This window comes from Meles meles, chromosome 1 (assembly GCF_922984935.1).
Source record: "Meles meles chromosome 1, mMelMel3.1 paternal haplotype, whole genome shotgun sequence".
NCBI classification, from domain to species: Eukaryota; Metazoa; Chordata; class Mammalia; order Carnivora; family Mustelidae; genus Meles; species Meles meles.
The window spans coordinates 100,640,070-100,656,042 of record NC_060066.1 but is presented as its reverse complement, the minus strand read 5'-3'; the positions used below and the strand labels follow the sequence as shown (position 1 = coordinate 100,656,042).

The following is a 15,973-nucleotide window of genomic DNA, read 5'->3' as shown; positions in this document are numbered from 1 at the left end:
ACTCTGCACTGGGACTGTGGCAAGTTTGCCTGGGAAGGGCAATCCTGTCAGAATCCAGGGGGTGGTACTTAGTGTAAGCAATCAGGCAGCCAGTATGGCATGGTACTGCTTCCCACCAGTGATTCTGTGTTTATGCTGAGGAGCAAGGGAGGGAAATCGTGCTGGCCTATTTCTCTGTTCCTGGAGAGTCATCTCTGTGAATGTTGCCTCCTAGGGGCACTATCCAAGGTGAGTGAATAATCTCCCCACTGTGTGCTTGAGGCGTTCTTCAGATCACTCTGCCCTGGGTTGTTTGCCTGAACTCTCTCCATGAAAAGGGCACTGCCCTCTGAGCTCTATCCCAGTCAAGCCTGCTGACCTTTTAAACTCTAGGCTTTATGCCCTGCTGGTTGCAAGAATTCACAAAATTCAGCCCCTTTCATTTTCCAAGCCAATTTTTCTCCTTGTGCAATCTCCTATTTGCTTCTCTCTCTCTCTCTCTCCCTCCCTTGCAACATCCAGCTGTGTAATTCTACCTGTAATAGCTCACAGGAATATAGTTTGTTCTATAGTTAATTTTGCATGACTTTAGGTTTACAAAGACTTGATTGTCTAGTAGGTTTAATCTTTTCATCCCTTTTTTCAATAGTTTCTACCTCTTTTTAACATTATTAATTCCTACATATTCATTATACCTAATTTGGAAAAAACAGAAAAGTAAAAAGAAGAGAAGAAATTGTATACAACCTCTCCACAAAAATACTATTTACTTATGCTATCAATTTATGGTGAATATTTTCATGACCTCTAAAGTATACCACTTGATATTTTTCCATAAAAAAATGAAAATATTCATGTACCCACCACATAACCAAGAAACCAAATATCTTCAACATCACAGAAAATTCCTTCATGCACTCTTTCAGCCAGTAAACCTCAGCTTCTATCAACATAGAAATTATTGCATTTTTTTGACCTGGTTTTGAACTTTTTATAAAAGGTATCATAACATGTATGCCCTCTTTTGTGTCTAGCATAATTCTCCCAACATTTCATCTGCAAGATTCTTCTGTGTTTTTGCATGTGGTTGTAACACATTCTTTTTATTTACTCTATAATATTTCATTTTGTGAATTTAGTGTAATTTACTTATGGATAATTATGGATTTTCTCCAGTTTTCAGAATTACAAATAATGTTTCTACCGAGTTCTTTTTTTTTAAGACTTTATTTATTTATTTGACAGAGAGAGAGAGATCACAAGTAGGCAGAGAGGCAGGTAGAGAGAGAGGGGGAAGCAGGCTCCCTGCCAAGCAGAGAGCCTGATGTGGGACTCGATCCCAGGACCCTGGGATCATGACCTGAGCTGAAGGCAGAGGCTTTAACCCACTGAGCCACCCAGGCGCCCATCTACTGAGTTCTTATACATAACTTTTGAACTACATATGTACTCCTTTCTGCAGATTATATGCTTAGATGTGCAATTTCTTAGTCACCAGATATACATGTATTTAATTTTAGGGGACACTGCCAGTGTCCTAAAATAACTGAGCCAATTTACACTCCAGCAATTTATAAGAGTTCTATCGTCTCCACTATAAGTGAGTGTTTTTTGTTGTAATGGAGGTGTGAGGTATTCTATTGTCATCTTATGCTGCATTTCCCTGATGCAGAGAGATGTTGAATACATTTTTACGAGCTTATTGGCCACTTGGATATTGTAATTTGTCAAACAGCAGTTTCAAGATGTTACATATTTTTTAGTTGGGGTTTTGTCTTTTATTTATTGATTTGTAAGAGTTCCTGATACAAATCCTTTATTGGACATACATAATTGCAAATTTCCCAGCCTATGTCTTCTTTTTTTATTCATAACGTTGTCTTTGGAAAGCTGAAGTTCTTAATTTTAATGAAATCCAATTTATCAATCATTTACTTTAGTATTACTGTTTTTTTGTGTTCTCTGAGAATTGTTTATCTGTCCTAAGGATATGAAGATTTTTTTCTGTTATCTTCTAGAATCCTTATTATTTTTATCTTTTACACAATCTATGAACCATCTATAACTGAGTATTGTATGTGAGCCAAAGTAGTGAAATAGTGCCATAATCTATCCTTTTCATCATGGATAACCAAATAACTCTGCACTATTTACTAGAAAATTCTAATTATCCCACTGCAATCCAATATACATTTGTGACATCTCAGGTGACCATTTACCTGTGGGTCTATTTCTGGACTCTTCATTCTGCTTCATTTGTTCCTTTGTCATTGAATCAAATCCACACTTGTAATTTCTTTTATTTATAATAAATCTTGATATCTAATATAAATCTTTCTATAACATCCTTCTTTAATACTTGATTAGGTATGTGTGGTCTTTTGTAGATTCAGCTTATAAACTTTCACAAAACAGTCTGCTGAGATTTGACTAGGGATGCATTGAATCTATAAATCAAGTTGAAATGAAGAGATAATGTAACAATATCAAGTCTTCCAATTCATAATCATGATATATGGATTCATTTATTTCAGAATTCATTAATTTCTCCCAGCAATCTGTTATAATTTTCTCATAAAGTTATAATTTTGTTGCATTTATTTCTACTTATCAATTTTTTTGGAAACAAAATTTTGTGATTATTAGCTAGATAGTTGTGAGTTTTCAACAAATACTGATACACACATGTAATCTGTGAAATTTTTTTTCAGTGTTTCAAGATTCATTGTTTATGCATCACACACAGTGTTCCATGCAATATGTGTCCTCCTTAATACCCATCACCAGGCTCACCCAACACCCAAACTCCTCCCCTCCAAAACCCTCAGTTTGCTTCTCAGAATTTTTAATGTTATTGAAAATTATATCACTTAAAAATGTCATTTTTGAAATAGTTATTACTAGAATATAGAAATATACTTGATTTTTATATAAATAAATTGAATTATTAATTTTTGTAACCAATCTGAACATTACTTAGTATTTCATGTGTACACAGAATATTACTATTTCTTATGTCTGTCCTTTGGTCCTGTTACTTTTCTTGCCTTCTTTGGATTAATTAACAATTTTATTATTTGATTTCTCTCTTACTAACTTCTTAAGTATACATTTTTTATTTTTCTTGTAGTAGTTATATTACAACAGACATATCGACCTAATTAATGTCCACCTTTAAATGATAATCTTAGGATATTCTTAACAGAGAAAATACTTTAAAGCATTTTAATTCCATTTAACTTATTCCTCCATTTTGTCCTATTGTTATCATTTATTTTCGTTCTACATATGTTAAATGCATGCTATTATTATAAGAAATAAATGGGTTGCCTGAGTGGCTCAGTTGATTAATCAACAAATTCTTGGTTTTGACTCAGGTTATGATCTCATGAGTCATGAGATCAAATCCCAGGTTGGGCCCCACATTCAACTGGGAGGCTGCTTGAAGATTCTCTTCCTCTGTACCTCCCTTAATTCATGTGTGCTCACACACTCTCTAAAATAAATGAGTAATTTTTTTTAAAGAAAATTTAATGTTAGTCAAAATATTTACCCTTAATGTGTTTTTCATTGCATACTATATTTCTGCATTGCTATTTTGCATTCTTTTCCTTCTCCCTGAGGGGAAAAAGAATTTGCAGGCCTACTGACTGCAAATTATGTCAGCTTTTATGTCTCTGTAAATGTCTGGTGTGTGTGTGTGTGTGTGTGTGTGTGTGTGTGTGTGTGTGTGTTTACCTTGTTAAAATTAATTTCCCTGTGAGTAGAATTCAAGTCTTTCCATTATTATTTTTTTTCAGCAAAATGCCTTTCCATTGTTTTTCACATTCACCATTTCCACAACAATTTCTTTGTTTTGGTTTGGTTTTTTTTGTTTTTTGGGTTTTTTTTTTGTATTTTTTTATTTGTTTATTTTCCGCGTAACAGTATTCATTGTTTTTGCACCATACCCAGTGCTCCATGCAATACGTGCCCTTTCTATTACCCACCACCTGCTTTCCCAACCTCCCACCCCTTCAAAACCCTCAGGTTGTTTTTCAGAGTCCATAGTCTGTCATGGTTCATCTCCCCTTCCAATTTCTCTCTACTCCATTCTCCTCTCCATCTCCCCATGTCCTCCATGTTATTTGTTAAGCTCCACAAATAAGTGAAACCATATGATACTTGACTCTCTCTGCTTGACATATTTCGCTCAGCATAATCTCTTCCAGTCCCGTCCATGTAGCTACAAAAGTTGGGTATTCATCCTTTCTGATGGAGGCATAATACTTCATCGTGTATATGGACCACATCTTCCTTATCCATTCGTCCATTGAAGGGCATCTTGGTTCTTTCCACAGTTTGGTGACCGTGGCCATTGCTGCTATAAATATTGGGGTACAGATGGCTCTTCTTTTCACTACATCTGTATCTTTGGGGTAAATACCCAGCAGTGCAATTGCACGATCATAGGGAAGCTCTATATTTAATTTCTTGAGGAATCTCCACACTGTTCTCCAAAGTGGCTGCACCAACTTGCATTCCCACCAACAGTGTAAGAGGGTTTCCCTTTCTCCACAAACTCTCGAACACACGTTTTCTGTCTTGCTAATTTTAGCTATTCTAACTTGTGACAGGTGATATCTCAATGTGGTTTTAATTTGAATCTCCCTGATGGCTAGTGATGATGAACAGTTTTTCATGTGTTTGACAGCCATTTGTATGTCTTCATTGGAGAAGTGTCTGTTCATATCTTCTGCCCATTTTTTGATATGATTATCTGTTTTGTGTGTGTTGAGTTTGAGAAGTTCTTTATAGATCCTGGATATCAACCTTTTGTCTGTACTATCATTGCAAATATCTTCTCCCAATCCGTGGGTTGCCTTTTTGTTTTGTTGACTGTTTCCTTCGCTGTGTAGAAGCTTTTGATCTTGATGAAGTCCCAAAAGTTCATTTTTGCTTTTGTTTCCTTGGCCTTTGGAGACATATCTTGAAAGAAGTTGCTGTGACTGATATCGAAGAGGTTACTGCCTATGTTCTCCTCTAGGATTCTGATGGATTCCTGTCTCACATTGAGGTCTTTTACCCATTTCGAGTTTATCTTTGTTTACGGTGTAAGAGAATGGTCGAGTTTCATTCTTCCACATATAGCTGTCTAGTTTTCCCAGCACCATTTATTGAAGAGACTGTCTCTTTTCCATTGTACATTTTTTCCTCTTTTGTCGAAGATTATTTGACCATAGAGTTGAGGGTCCATATCTGGGCTCTGCACTCTGTTCCATTGGTCTATATGTCTATTTTTATGCCAGTACCATGCTGTCTTGGTGATAACAGCTTTGTAGTAAAGCTTGAAATCAGGTAATGTGATGCCGCCAGTTTTGTTTTTGTTTTTCAACATTTCCTTAGCAATTCAGGGTCTCTTCTGATTCCATACAAATTTTAGGATTATTTGCTCCAGCTCTTTGAAAAATACTGGTGGAATTTTTTTTTTTTAAGATTTTGTTTATTTATTTGACAGACAGAGATCACAAGTAGGCAGAGAAGCAGGCAAAGAGAGAGGGGGGAAGCAGGCTCCCTGCCAAGCAGAGAGCCTGATGCGGGGCTCAATCTCAGGACCCTGAGATCATGACCTGAGCTGAAGGCAGAGGCTTTAACCACTAAGCCACCCAGGCGCCCCACCAGGGGAATTTTGATCGGAATGGCACTAAAAGTATAGATTTCTCTAGGCAGTATAGACATTTTAACAATGTTTATTCTTCTGAACCATGAGCATGGAATGCTCTTCCATCTTTTTGTGTCTTCTTCAGTTTCTTTCATGAGTGTCTGTAGTTCCTCGAGTACAGATCCTTTACCTCTTTGGTTAGGTTTTTTCCCAGGTATCTTATGGTTCTTGGTGCTATAGTAAATGGAATCGATTCTCTAATTTCCCTTTCTGTATTTTCATTGTTAGTGTATAAGAAAGCCACTGATTTCTGTACATTGACTTTGTATCCTGACACGTTCCTGAATTGCTATATGAGTTCTAGAAGTTTGGGGGTGGAGTCTTTGGGGTTTTCCATATAAAGAATCATGTCATCTGCAAAGAGAGAGAGTTTGACTTCTTCCTTGCCAATTTGGATACCTTTTATTTCTCTTTGTTGTCTGATTGCCGTTGCTAGGACTTCTAATACTATGTTGAACAAGAGTGGTGAGAGTGCGCATCCTTGTCATGTTCCTGATCTCAACGGGAAGGCTGTGAGCTTTTTCCCATTGAGGATGATATTTGCTGTGGGTCTTTCATAGATAGATTTTATGAAGTTCAGGAATGTTCCCTCTATCCCTATACTTTGAAGCGTTTTCATCAGGAATGGATGCTGGATTTTGTCAAATGCTTTTTTTACTCAATTGAGAGGACCATGTGGTTCTTCTCTCTTCTCTTATTGATTTGTTATATCACATTGATTGATTTGCGAATGTTGAACCAACCTTGCAACCCAGGGATGAATCCCACCTGGTCATGGTGGATAATCTTTTTAATGTGCTGCTGGATCCTGTTTGCTAGGATCTTGTTGAGAATCTTAGCATCCATATTCATCAGTGATGTTGGTCTGAAATTCTCCTTTTTGGTAGGGTCTTTGCCTGGTTTGGGGATCAGGGTAAGGCTGGCTTCATAAAAAGAGTCTTGAAATTTTCCTTCTGCTTCAATTTTTTGGAACAGCTTCAGGAGAATAGGTGTTATTTCTTCTTTGAAAGGTCAGTAGAATTCCCCAGGGAATCCGTCAGGTCCTGGGCTCTTGTTTTTTGGGAGGTTTTTGATCACTGCTTCAATCTCATTACTAGATATCAGTCTATTCAGGTTGTCAATTTCTTCCTGGTTCAATTTTGGGAGTTTATAGTTTTCCAGGAATGCATCCATTTCATCTAGGTTGCTTAGCTTATTGGCATATAACTGTTGGTAATAATTTCTGATGATTGTTTCTATTTCCTTGGTGTTAGTTGTGATCTCTCCCTTTTCATTCATAATTTTATTAATTTGGGCTTTCTCTCTTTTCTTTTGGATTAGTGTGGCCAATGGTTTATTGATCTTTTTGATTCTTTCAAAAAACCAGCTTCTAGTTTCATTGATACATTCTACTGTATCTCTGGTTTCTACCTCATTGATCTCTGCTCTAATCTTGATTATTTTCCTTCTTGCATGTGGAGTTGGTTTGCTTTGTTGTTGATTCTCCAGTTCTTTAAGGTGTAGAGACAGCTGGTGTATTCTAGATTTTTCAATTTTTTTGAGGGAGACTTGGATGGCTATGAATTTCCCCCTTAGAACCATGTTTGCTGTATCCCATAGGTTTTGGACTGAGGTGTCTTCATTTTCATTGGTTTCCATGAATTGTTCAAGTTCTTCTTTGATCTCCTGGTTGATCCAAGCATTCTTAAGCAAGGTGATCTTTAGCTTTCAGGTGTTTGAGTTCCTTCTGAACTTTTCCTTGTGATTGAGCTCCAGTTTCAAAGCATTATGATCTGAGAATATGCAGGGTATAATGTCAGTCTTTTGGTGTCGGTTGAGTCCTGCTTTGTGACCCAGTATGTGGTCTATTCTGGAGAAGGTTCCATGTGCACTTGAGAAGAATGAGTATTCTGTTGTTTTAAGGTGGAATGTTCTGTATATGTCTATGAGGTCCATCTGGTCCAATGTTTCATTCAATGCTCTCATTTCTTTAATAATTTTCTGCTTCAACAATCTGTCTATTACTGAGAGAGGCATATTAAGATCTCCTACTATTAATGTATTCATATCAATATGACTCTTTATCTTGATTAATAGTTTTCTTATGAAATTGGCTGCTCCCATATTGGGGCATAGATATTTACAATTGTTAGATCGTCTTGGTGGATAGTCCCTTTAAGAATTATGTAGTGTCCAAAAAAAAAAAAAAAAAAAAAGAATTATGTAGTGTCCTTCTGTATCTCTGACTACAGTCTTTAGTTTAAAATCTAATTTATCTGATATGAGAATCGCTACTCCGGCCTTCTTTTGAGGCCCATTGGCATGAAAGATGCTTCTCTATCCCTTCACTTTCAGTCTGGGTGTATCCTTGGGTTCCAAATCGGTCTCTTGAAGACAACATATGGATGGGTCCTGTCGTTTTATCCAATCTGCAACCCTGTGTCATTTTATGGGCGCATTTAGGCCATTCACATTGAGAGTGATTATTAATAGATACATTTTGATTGACATCGTGTTACCTTTGAAGTCTTTCTTTCTGTAGATTGTCTCTGTATTTCTGTTCCATCATATTCTTAGGATTTTTTCTCTTTTATAGGACCCCCCTTAGTATTTCCTGCAGTGTCAGCTTGGTGGTTGCATAGTCTTTTAAGCAGTGCCAGTCTTGGAAACTCTTGCTGGATAGAGTATTCTTGCATGTTCTTCTCATTTAGTACTCTGAATATATTTTGCCAGCCCTTCCTGGCTTGCCAGGTCTCTGTGGACAGGTCTGATGTTATTCTAATGGGCTTTCCTCTGTATGTAAGGAGCTTCATTGTCCTGGCTGCTTTTAAGAGGGTCTGTCTTGAATGATAATTTTTCATTTTAACTATAAGGTGTTGCGAGGACTTTTGAGAATCTAAAATCTTGGGGGGAACCTCTCTGCTTCTATTACATGAACGTTGTTTCCATTAGTGAGATTGGGAAAATTTTCACAGACAACTTCTTCCACTATATCTTCTAGACTTCTTTCTTTTTCCTCCCCTTCAGGGATTCCAATAATTCTGACATTTGAATGTTTCATGGCATCGTTTATTTCCCTGATTCTGTTTTCGTGGCTTCTGAGCTGTTTGTTCCAGGCTTCCTCCTGATCCTTTCTCTCTATCTGTTTGTCCTCCAGATCACTAATTGTATCTTCTGCCTCAGTTACCCTAGCTTTTAGAGAATTTAGATTAGATTGGAATTCATTGAGAGCATTTTGAACATCATCCGTGGTGGCTTTCAGTTCTGCCCTAACATTGTGAACATCATCCCTGGTGGCTTTCAGTTCTGCCCTAATCAATTCCATTTGGTCATCCATGGCTTTCTTCAACCTAGCTATTGCCTGGATAGTTGTTAGCCTGAATTCCTTTTCTGACATATTGTCTATGTTGATAGCCATTAGCTCTGTTGCAGAAGGTCCATCCTTTGTATTTCTCTTCTGTTGGGCATTCCTCCTCCTAGTCATTTTGGTAAGAAATGACTGAATGGATGCAGCTGGATATATCAATTGTGGTGCAGTCAATGTGCACCCTGGAACGCTTCTGTGCAATCAGGATTCCCCACCCAAATGAAAGAAAAAAGAAAAGAAAAAGAAATAGAGAACAAGAAAAAAAAAGAAAAGAAAAAAGAGAAAGAGAGACAGGAAAAAAAGGGAAAATAAAAGAGAAGGCTCAGCCCAAATGGGCCCCACGGTAAGATTTATGAAGTATACAAACAAAAACAGACAAACAAAAAGACTGATAAAATTATATGACAAGAGAAAAAAAAAAATATATATATATATATATAAAAGCCAAAGAAAAGGAAGAACCTGGGGCGCCTGGGTGGCTCAGTGGTTTAAGCCACTGCCTTCGGCTCAGGTCATGATCTCAGGGTCCTGGGATCGAGTCCCACATCGGGCTCTCTGCTCTGCAGGGAGCCTGCTTCCCTCTCACTCTCTCTGCCTGCCTCTCTGCCTACTTGTGATCTCTCTCTGTCAAATAAATAAATAAAATCTTTAAAAAAAAAAAGAAAAGAAAAGAAAAGGAAGAACCTCATCAGAAAGAACCCCAAGTATAAGTTTTATATACTATCAGGACAAACACAAATACACAGAAACACTGGTGGAAGGAAAAGGTGGGTGAGTGGTTATAAATTCTCAGTGTGGACGAGGAAGGTTATTTTGATTCCTCCTGGATGTATCTTGATGTTTTTGTTAAGGGACTCAACTTTCCTAAGATAAAGGGGGATTAAAAATTGGTTTGCCTATAGGGGTAGCATTGATTAGGGAAAGGGGATTACCTTGAAGTTTAACTCTATATGTATATTAGAAAATAAAAATTAAAAAAGAATAAACTAGACTAAACTAAATTAAAAATAAAAAATTTAAAAAATAGAAAGCAAAAGAAAAACATGGGTGTATATGTCAAAAAGTTCAGGTTAGAAGATTATTAAGGGATTTGATGTACTGGACATCTCACTGTGATGGTGAATAGGTTAAAAAATTATCTATATGTATTAAAAAAAAAACCAGAATATTGGTAAAGAGTTAATAATAAAAGTTGTATTTATGAAGTAGTGGTGGTTGTTCTCTTGTAGTCTTTTTTTTTTTTTCTTCCTTCCTGGTTGGTTTTCTGGGGGAGGGGCCTGCCACGTGGGTTTTCAGACAATGATGTTCCCTGAGTTAGGTCCTCCCGCCCCCCTCAAGGGGGTTGCGCTGAGGAAACCGTTTTTTTTCAGGCTTTTGTTCTCTGGGGGTTTTTATGTTCTTTCATCTGTTTTCTCTCCCCTTGACAGCTTTTGATGGTTTTTAGAGGTTTAGAGGAGAGCAAACTGCACCCAGACCTCTTTCTCAGAGGGAAGCCTCAGAATGCTCTGCAGAGCTGTGGGCAGAGTAGGTTGTGAGTCACGGTCCCTGGGAATGCAGGATCTCCTCCTTGTACCCAATACCATGGCAGCGGTGGCTGGGCAGCTCCAAACCTCCAGAGAGGTTCCAAGCAGTGATCGCACACTGAGATTTTCCTGCTGGCCCGGGCTGGGAATGCCTGGTTTTTCAGGATGCCAGAGCTCCTGGCTAGCACCTGTGTGCACCTCTCCCAAGGGAGGGTGTGGGACTCGTGTTTCAGGAATGCCGTCTGGCCAGGCTCCCATCCCCTCATGGGAGCCAGACCCCACATGTTCTCAGACACACTGGCAGCTCAGGCGCACTCGGGTCTCAGGGACCAAGACCTGGTTTCTCCACAGCACTCTCTCTGGCTCAGCGCCAGGGGAGGCTGTCCTGGGTCCGGGGATTTATGCCCCTGTCCCTAACCACCCCGATTCCCACAATTCCCCCGCGATGCTTTGCTCTTTTTTTTTTTTTTTTTGAGTGCTTTCAACCGACTCCAAGCTAGTGCTGGTCCCCAGATGCAGGGCACTCTCATATATTACTTTCTAATCGGTCGCCTCTGCTGGCTCCCTCCCCCTTTTGTTTATCTTTCGATATCAGTCCGATGTTCCCACTCTGCTTTACCTGCCACTGGCGTCTTGTGCTCCTGTAGAGATCCAGACGTGTATAATTCTGATCTCAGGCTGATTTCATGGGTGATCGGAGTTCTTTGGTAGGTAATCAGCTCACTTTAGGGTACAAGTTGAAATGGCGTCTCCTCCTACTTCCCCGCCATCTTGATTCCCCCCCTCCATGGTTATTTCTTAAAAGATAATGTATGTTTACCTAAAAATATATTTTAAATGGCCCCTTTGTCTTTGGTTTTCAGCAAGTATACTACAATGTGACTGAGTGTAGTTCTCTGTTTGTTAGCCTACATAGTTTCATACAGCTTCTTGAATTTGTGACTTGGTATCTTTATTTTGAAGGAAGATTGGTGTTTAAAATTTCTTCAAATATTACCCCTATCCTATTTTCTTTACCATCTTCCACTTACATGTAGATAGTTTTGTCAGGTCCCTGTCTTTTACTTTCTTTTCTATGTTTTCCATCTTTTTTCTCAAAGTGCATCTATCTGGGTGATTTTTAATAACCTATCTTTCAGGACTCTGATTCTCCCTTTTACCATATTCTAATCTATAATTGAACCATTCCACTCAATTCCTAAATGGAATATCTTTTTAGTTCTAAGAAAAATAATTTTTTCTTATCTGGTGAAAATTTTTATCATTTCATATATTCCCTTAAATGTATTAATTCTAATTATTTTAAAGCCTATGTCTTATTACCTCAAAATCTTAAACAAACATAGCTACTCTGGTTATCTTTTTTTTTCCTCTTGGTTTTCCTGGCATGCTTGGACATCTTTCATTGAATGTCATACATTGTGAGTGAAAAATTTTAGAGGGTTTAGATCATTTTATATTTTTCCAGAGAGGGTTTGATTTGTTTTTAGGAGGCAGAAAGAATACAGCAGATCACCCTCACCCTAGGATGGTCCACTGCTTCTAGGGCATAGCTCTTTAGGGGTACAAAATTTTAGGATGGTCCACTGCTTCTAGGGCATAGCTCTTTAGGGGTACAAAATTATAACCAGATGTATTGGGACACCTGGGTGATTCAGTCGGTTGAGCATCTGACTCTTAGTTTTGGCTCAGGTCATGATCTCAGCATTGTGAGATCAAGCCCACATCAGAGTCTGCTTGTTTCTCTCCCTCTTCTCTCTCTCTTGCTTGCTCCCTCTTTCTTTCTAAAAATAAGTAAATAAATAAAGTCTTCAAAAAAAATAAAATAAAATAGGGTGCCTGAGTGGCTCAGCAGGTTAAAGCCTCTGCCTTCAGCTCAGGTCATGGTCCCAGGGTCCTGGGATCGAGCCCGCATTGGGCTCTCTGCGTAGCTGGGAGCCTGCTTCCTCCTCTCTCTCTCTCTCTGCCTGCCTCTCTGCCTACTTGTGATCTCTATTTGTCAAATAAATAAATCTTTAAAAAAATAATAAATAAAATAAAATAAAACCAGAGGTATTTATCAGGGGCTTTTTTCTGTGAGACCCCCTAAACTTTTCTTTTTGTTTCTCTGGTATTTTGGAGTGGCCAAAAATCTCTGATTAGCTTTTTAAGTCTTAATAATGGCTTTATCCTTGGTTTCCTAGTATACTTTTCCTATGTATTTCAGTTCTAAGTTAGCAAGTGCTTCATTGAAATGCCTGGCAAAATCTTTGCCTCACTATTCTGCAGCTGCCTTCTTTCAGTATCTTTGCCTTCTAGTGCTCATTTTCTTGGTGGTCTTAAATTACAATTTTGTCTTCTCAGTCCATTGAGACTGCCATGAAATCTAGGCTATTGCCTTCTCTTCATTCTCCATGTTTTGCATCTTGATTTGGCAAATGGACAGAGCAGGAAAAGTTGCAAAGAGGTTTGAGTCGGCTCGGTGAGCTTCCTTTCTTTCCCAGATTTTAGCTACTCAAGTCCTGGCTGCCTTCATCACCATCTGAACTTTTTGCTTTTTGCATTTTATTCAGATCTTTGAGTTTTTTTTTTCATCTTGATGGTTTGTATGATATTGGCTAAATCAGCATAAAGCCATGTGTAGTCATTTTTTCATCTTTAAAGCATGTTACAAAGTAAATAAGAAACAAAGTGATCCAGCCAAAGTCTTATTACTAGTAATGGGTGGAAAGTGAAACCTAATCTACATGTTTCTATTATCCCAGAAATTAATGCTTGTTTTAAATTTTTCTGTATATCTCCAACTAGAAAATTATGCTAATATTTATTGCAGAAAATTTTGTTCCCTTGCTATACCACAAGACAAATAACCTTAAAGACAAATCAAATATCTTAACTAAAGTTATGGCTACTTACAGAGTAACACCTTTGGCAAACCATTAAACATCAATTCTTCCAAGTCTTGAGAGAAAAGAAAACACTATGCCAGATCTTTAAATAAAAACAAATAATTGAAATAGTGACTGTTGATTCATCAACATGATAAAAAGCTCTCATGAGATGAGGCATAGTGAAGATTTTTCATCACATTATATCAAACATAATATCATACCTTAAAATTACATCTTATTTGAGAAATATTTTAAATGTTGAGATTTTCTTACAAAAAATGGTAATTTGGTAGTGTAAAAAAAAAACATACAACAAGAAACTCAGAATTATACCAGCTAAAAGGTTTATTTTCCCCTTTCATGAATATACCAGCATAAGTATAACTCTGTTGGATCCTTGGAACTCATTGAACAATTGGGGTTTCACCACACTGGTCTAGCACAAGTTCTCCAATCCCAGCAGCTTTTCAGTGTCCCCTTTCTGACCTCATTCCTTTTCCCCTGACACAACTTACTACTTACGTGATCCATCATCTGTTATTCCAGGGAACTAGCCTTCCTGAGAGCTATTATGAGAAACCATATAGCTCAGCAGTTAACAGATCAATGTGTGGGTGAATCTGTACTCTGCCCCTTTCTACATGTATGAATGTGGGTAAATTACATGACAGTTATGAATCTCAGTTTCCTAATCTGTAAAATGGAAATAATAACATCTATCACACAGTGCAAAATAGAGTGAGAAATGGAGCTAATGTACATAAAACAACCAGTATAGGATAAGGCTTGTAATTACCACCACAAATGATAATTTTTCATCTTGAGCTTTTCATAAAAATATTTAGACACAAGTTAATAAGTATGGCTTCTACCAAATGAGGAGATAGACTGTTTATTAATAACTACAGTATTATGTGCTATAATTCCAAAATGTGGCCAAACTGCAGTAAAGATCATCATTTTGCTTCACTCTTCAAAAAACTTTTTAAGTGGCAACTGTATTGAAAGAAGAGATTTGATAACACTTGGTAACATTAACAATTTGATAAATTTATAAGATATTTGGTTTTCTATCATCTACTTATCTCAGTAGATAGCAATTGAACTCTTCAATGATAGTGCTCCCCAAGTGCCAGACCCCCTAAAGATACTCATTAAAATGCAAATCTTTGGGTCCCTCCTTAGAAATGTTAAATCAGAATCTTTGGGGAAGAGAACTATCCATCTTCATGGCTAAAAGCTCCCCAGGAAACTTTTTTTTACATATTATGGTTTGAGAACATCTGCTTTATTGTTAAGAAATAAACTTGCAGTTTTTACTTCCTTATGCCCTTACATCACCCCAACCAGAGATATTGTGATAAAGTATGTGTATTCAGGCATCAGTTATTGGAAAGAATCCAGGTGGGAAAAATACAAGTATAAAGTTATAATTTCAACCCTGAAGTTAGAAGAACTGGCTTGGCTATAGCACAGTGATAAATTCAGCTAGGTTGAAAATATTATTAACTCGATTACAAAAATATTATGTCAAGAAGATTAATATACCCACATAGTTCTAACAACACTGAATATTCTTAACTTCCAGTGATTTTGCCCTATGGATTAATCTAAATGCAACATAAATAATTATAAATTTGGAGCAATCTTAGTATCTGTAAGCGCCCTATCGTCATCTCTCATATCATTCTATTCTCTTCCCTTATAGAAGTTGCCATATTTTTATTACATGTTTTACAGTTTTAACAGCTGGATCTTTGTTTACTGATCATCTTCAAGATCAGACTATCTGCTATACCATAGCAGGGTCCTGTGTATTTTGGTCTGGACCCAAAGCCAGCAACCTGCGAAGCAGACCACATATAATAAATATAAATGAATAAAATGAGTGTTTTAGACTTTGAAAATTTTTATCAGAGCTTAACCATGAAGTTGTAACTTTTCCTCTAAATACATGATTTTAAAGATATTTGTGGTATTGCAAATAAGAAGATCCAGTGGCATGGTGGTGAAAGCATGGATTTCATAGTCACAAGACCATGAATTTTTATTCCATGCCTATTGCTTTGGCTATGGGATCCATAAACAAAGTATTTAGTTATTCTTTCAGTTTCCTCAACCATGAAGCTTTCTAAACAAATATAATATAAAGGACAACTAGATAAATAGGACTACTTCCCAGATTCAGAGGTAGTAAAAATATAAGTAGTGGAAAGAAACAGAGAATTTCTGATTACAAGAGCACTAACAAATTTCCACTCCCACACTAGTTATTCTTTAGTCTCCAAATGACTTTTCATGGCAATCTGCAATACAACTAGATTGTAATTTTAGAAACCTCACAGATAAGCATAAGTACTCACAGAGTGTTCAAATTCTTGAGTTTCTTGAAGGCACTGCCAGGAATTTCTTGTATTCTGTTAAACCTCAAGTCTCTGGGAACATAAAAAGGAGAAATATTATAATATTTATGATTAATATTTATATGATATATTTATATATTATTGTATTATATAGTATATGTATTATATCATTAATATATATAATATTTATG

General features: G+C 37.1%; 1 protein-coding gene across 1 annotated transcript in view; it reads right to left on the bottom strand.

Moving 5' to 3' along the window:
- Positions 1-15,973, bottom strand: part of PXDNL (peroxidasin like) — a 521,054-nt gene that overhangs the window by 311,634 nt on the left and 193,447 nt on the right. The window contains exon 2 of the mRNA XM_045982128.1: positions 15,783-15,854. Coding sequence (XP_045838084.1) covers positions 15,783-15,854 — 72 coding nt within the window. The remainder of the gene's footprint in view (positions 1-15,782; positions 15,855-15,973) is intronic.